Raw genomic sequence first — 4,596 nt, forward strand, 5'->3', positions numbered from 1 at the left:
CTGTAGTGATGGATTTTGGTATTGGTTGGCAGGATTCGTTACCACTTGTCGAGTTTTCTTATAACAATAGTTATCAAGTGAGCATTGGAATGTCACCATTTGAAGCACTATATGGCAGGAAGTGTCGATCTCCTCTGTATTGGGACGATTTATCTGAAGCACCAATTGTAGGACCTGATATGATAAGAGATATGACAGAGAAGGTGAAATTGATTCAGAGTCGTATGAGAGCTGCTCAGGATAGATAGGCTAAGTATGCGAACATCAGGAGACGGCCGTTGACTTTTGAGAAAGGTGACAGAGTTTTTCTGAAAATATCTCCTTTTCGTGGTACAGTTAGATTTGGAAAGAAGGGTTAATTATCACCGAGATTCATAGGTCCGTATGAGATTTTGGAACGTGTTGGTGATTTGGCTTATAGATTAGCTCTTTCTCCTGCTTTATCCGGTGTTCATGATGTTTTTCATGTGTTCAAGTTGAGGAAATATCATCCAGATCCTTCTCATGTACTTCCACCCGATGAAGTTGAGTTAGATCAGAATTTGAGCTACATTGAGAGACCGATTAAAATTCTAGATAGAAAAGATAAGCAACTCAGAAATAAATTGATACCGTTAATTAAAGTAGAGTGGAACAGACATGGTGTCGAAGAGGCAACTTATGAATTAGAAGATAAAATGAGACAAAAATATCCAGAGTTATTCAAATGAAGTACGCTTCTATTCTCGATTTTATTTTCAGTATTGATCATTACATCTTAGACTTGAAAGAGATTATTGATTTCGAGGACAAAATCTATTTTTAGAGGGGAGGAATTGTAATGCACGAATTTTGAAAAAAATAAAATTGTGATGGTTTATGGCTTTACGTTATGGTATGAATGGTAATGAATGTTATAGAATTGAATAGATAATGGATGGGTAGAATCAAAGGTTGAATTTGAGCTAAATAGGTAATGGAAGTGCAGAAACGGTATGAAAAATGTGGCAGTAGTTGTGGTTTTTAGCATAATGTTTTGTATATTGATCCAATTGATGTGAGGCCACTTTATTTAGAAAGATGAGACATAAGGCTATAACTTTCTTATTTTGAGTTTTGGTCAGATCATTAGGGAAGACGAGCCAAAAGCGCCCCGAAGTGTGTCGTGTGTATCGTCGTTCCTACAATGACACATGTTGGGAGATTGAAGATAACTTTTTACTCAGACCTCTAAATGACATGAGGCCAATTGGAGATGCAAGCCAAGATATAGGGCTACAACTTTCTAGTTTACCACTTTCGCAAATTCTGAAGTTAAAAATGCGTTTTGGACAGAATACGGCGCGCCCCTGCGCCAGATCCCGTGCGATGGCACGCCCATTGCTGAACTTTTGGTGTTTGGGCAGTATGGTGCGCGCCCCTGCGCCAAAACACGTGCCATGGCGCCCATCACTTGTACAAAAAGCATGTTTTGAGGTTTGGATGGTATATATTAGATTGGGGAATGACTTTTGTATCATTTCTTCTCATCCTCATTTCTCTCCATCGGTTTAGAGCTAGGGTTCCTCATTTCTCCTACAATCCAATTTCTTCCAAGACATTAATCTTTGATTGAAGCTTTAATCTTTGCTTGGAGATTAGAAGTTCTTCTCCTCAAGAGTTTAGAAGCAAGGTAAGAAAGTTTATTTCTTTGGGTTAGTGATTGAAGGGAAAACAATGGGTTGTTTGGTTTGAGTGTTGAGGTAAAGTTGTTAATCTAATGATTGATGGTATTGTATGTATTGATATTTTGGAAAAGAAATGGAATTGTAGAGGAGCTAACTCTTTAGCACGCACGTCACATGTTTGACAAAATGATTCAATGAATGTTTTTATATCATATTACGGTTAAGAAATGATATGGATTCCTTCTTTACACAATTGTTGAGATTTGAGTTTTCTTGAATATCCAAATTGCGGATCTTGATTCGAAGCATTATTGAATTAATGATGAATTTTGTACAGAAATTGCTCTGTTTTGATAAATGATCCGAGTTCTTGAGTTATAGTAGAATTCAGAGGTTCAAGACTTCTCACCTACACATTTCGATCTTCTTTTGGTAATATTTGAAAGGTATGTTACGGTTGGTAACATACGAGGTAAAAGTATCATTTTTATTTTAAATTGAAAATTCTATGTCTTGATGAAATACTTGTGATTTTTGATGATTGATCTTTTGAGATGAGCTTATTATGATATTGACTTGATGAGATTGAAATGCATCATTGCATTGCATATTGAGCCACTTTTCGATTCAGATTTGATATGGCAGAGGTCGCCTTGATATATTGATTTGTTGGACGTATGGGGCTATAGTTGAGTTGGCATACTGTATGCGGAGGTCGCTGCTATGGCCTGAACAATCTCTATAGGCGCACCATAGTTCTGGGATTGTAGAACACATCACCCCACCTCGAGCGGATGAGTCGGTGGATGTTGCTTGGGGATTCTCTTTCCTTTGGTACCCTATGACCAGATGATTCACTTGATCTTGAAATTTATTGATAGCCCACAGCTTCTGATCATGCATTGCATTATATTGCATCTTTATGGATTTATATGAAATATTTTGAAAATTAAATTCTCATATGTTATTGATTGTATCATACTGGGTTTATACTCACCGGCATGTCGGCTACCTCTTGTTTTCATGTGCTTGATGGTAGGTGAGGCGAGGCTTGGGATGCCAGAGTCCAGTTCCAGGCAAGGATATACGAGTTAGAGTGGGATTCTCGGGTCTTAGGAGCTATTTGATGATGTTTGGATTACTTTTGTTCACTATTTATTTTGACATGTTGAAAATTATATTTCAAACATTTGAGACATTTAAATTATTCTGACGATGTTTATGTCAGTTTGTGAACAAGAAATTACATATTTTATTAAATCGTTTGTTTTGATACATTTAAAATTATTAGTATTAGATATCGGACTCGGGGCCCCACAAATCCTATATGTTTATCCTTCTTTTTTATATGTGTCATTTTTTCTTACAAGTTCTTCAACCCCAACATCTTGTGACACGTGGTCTAGTATTCCTCTTCTCCTAATTTTGTAGCTCATTACTTCTTCAAGTTCTCTTCTCTTGCCTTTGTGCTGCAACATTTTTTGCAAGAGAGTGGGGTTTTGTAAAGCTTTTGCCAAGAAACTCATAGTTCGATTTTGCTTCATTTCTGTCCCTTTAAGCCTTTGTTCCATCGTCTTAAGACATGACAAAGTGGTTTGTTGTTGCTGCCTAAGTTCCAGTAATTCCATCATTAGAACTTGATTGTTGCGCCTCAAACGATCAATTTCTGCATCTAATCCAACACTGGCTTCCCACCTCGACGCACGATCCTAAGCTTTGATTCAAGGTTTGAGAATTTGAATATTGTGTCTTTCTTTTAACGATATTTTTTAGAAGATTCCTATGTCCCTTCAAAAACCCTTCATTTGCGAACTCCCACTTGTCTGGATCAACCTTCCTAAAGCCCTGGAAAATAACATTTATTCATAATAACATTTATCCAAATCCACTTGTCTGGATTCAAGGTCTAGAAGTATTGCGAAATATAAGTTTAAAATGCAGAATTTGATGAAAACTCTATGCATCTAGGATTTGGTTTTTTAAATCCAATTTAATTAATTAATTAAGCAGGTCTATTCAAAGAATTAACTCCGTAATAAAAAGTACATTGGAAGATAATAAGTTTTTAACAATCGGTGTCGATTTTTAAGCTATAAAAGTACGTAATTACATACGAGGATCCCATTTAAAATTTATACTTCTATTTCTTCAGTATCACACATACTTATTTAATGAATCTTTCTACTAAACAGGAGTAACTAATATCTTTTTTGGAATAAACAAAATTGCGAAAAAAAGATAAAAGATAGAATATTACTCACGCAAGTATTAAGCTGCCTCGCAAAACTTGAAAAATTATTGTGCTTGAAGTACTTTGGGAGAATATTCATTGCAAATGTTGGAGGATCCCAAACAATGAAACTATTGTTACCTTGACTCCACGAAATGAATTCATTCCTACTTGGATCGTCAACAAAATCATAAGTTTTGCTGAGAAATAGCGGAGGACCGGTCTCGAGTAAAGCCTCCAATGTTTGAGGGATCAGCTCCTCGTTATCCCAGTATAGCAATGAGCTTGATCCAACATACCCCTCTTTTATGGAACCTATAGAACGATTCATAGATTTTTGAGGGACCTTTTTCAGATAACAAGATCGGTAATAAAATATTTTTGTGTAATTTATAAACTAGCTAGCCAATTTTGTCAAATCTTGAGCATATATATATATATATAGGGTTTTAACAGAAGATGGAGAGCGTTAATTCAAACAAGATGAAAAGATATGATAATAAAAAGATGAAATCTCTTTTTTTTTTCCAAGAAAAAATGAAGGATATATATATTTACTTTTGATTCTGAAAAACAAACAGAACTGACAGCATATGAAAGTGTGGAGATGGAGGAGGCCAGGTTTTGGGAAAGATGGAGTAAAGATTTATATAGAAAAGGGCGTTGAATTATTTATTGGCAACATGCATTAATTTATACATTATTCAGGACAGATGTTGA

The 4,596-nt window shown here is 35.6% G+C and overlaps 1 protein-coding gene across 1 annotated transcript; it reads right to left on the bottom strand.

Moving 5' to 3' along the window:
• Positions 1-2,977: 2,977 nt before the first annotated feature.
• On the bottom strand, positions 2,978-4,210 carry LOC142552406 (heat stress transcription factor A-6b-like). Its single transcript, XM_075662182.1, is given in 3 exon segments — positions 2,978-3,331; positions 3,333-3,491; positions 3,908-4,210. Coding segments are annotated over 3 exon segments (813 nt in total). The 5' UTR covers positions 4,208-4,210.
• Between the last annotated feature and the right edge of the window lie 386 nt (positions 4,211-4,596).

Source organism: Primulina tabacum, chromosome 7 (assembly GCF_025594145.1).
Source record: "Primulina tabacum isolate GXHZ01 chromosome 7, ASM2559414v2, whole genome shotgun sequence".
Classification (NCBI taxonomy): Eukaryota; Viridiplantae; Streptophyta; class Magnoliopsida; order Lamiales; family Gesneriaceae; genus Primulina; species Primulina tabacum.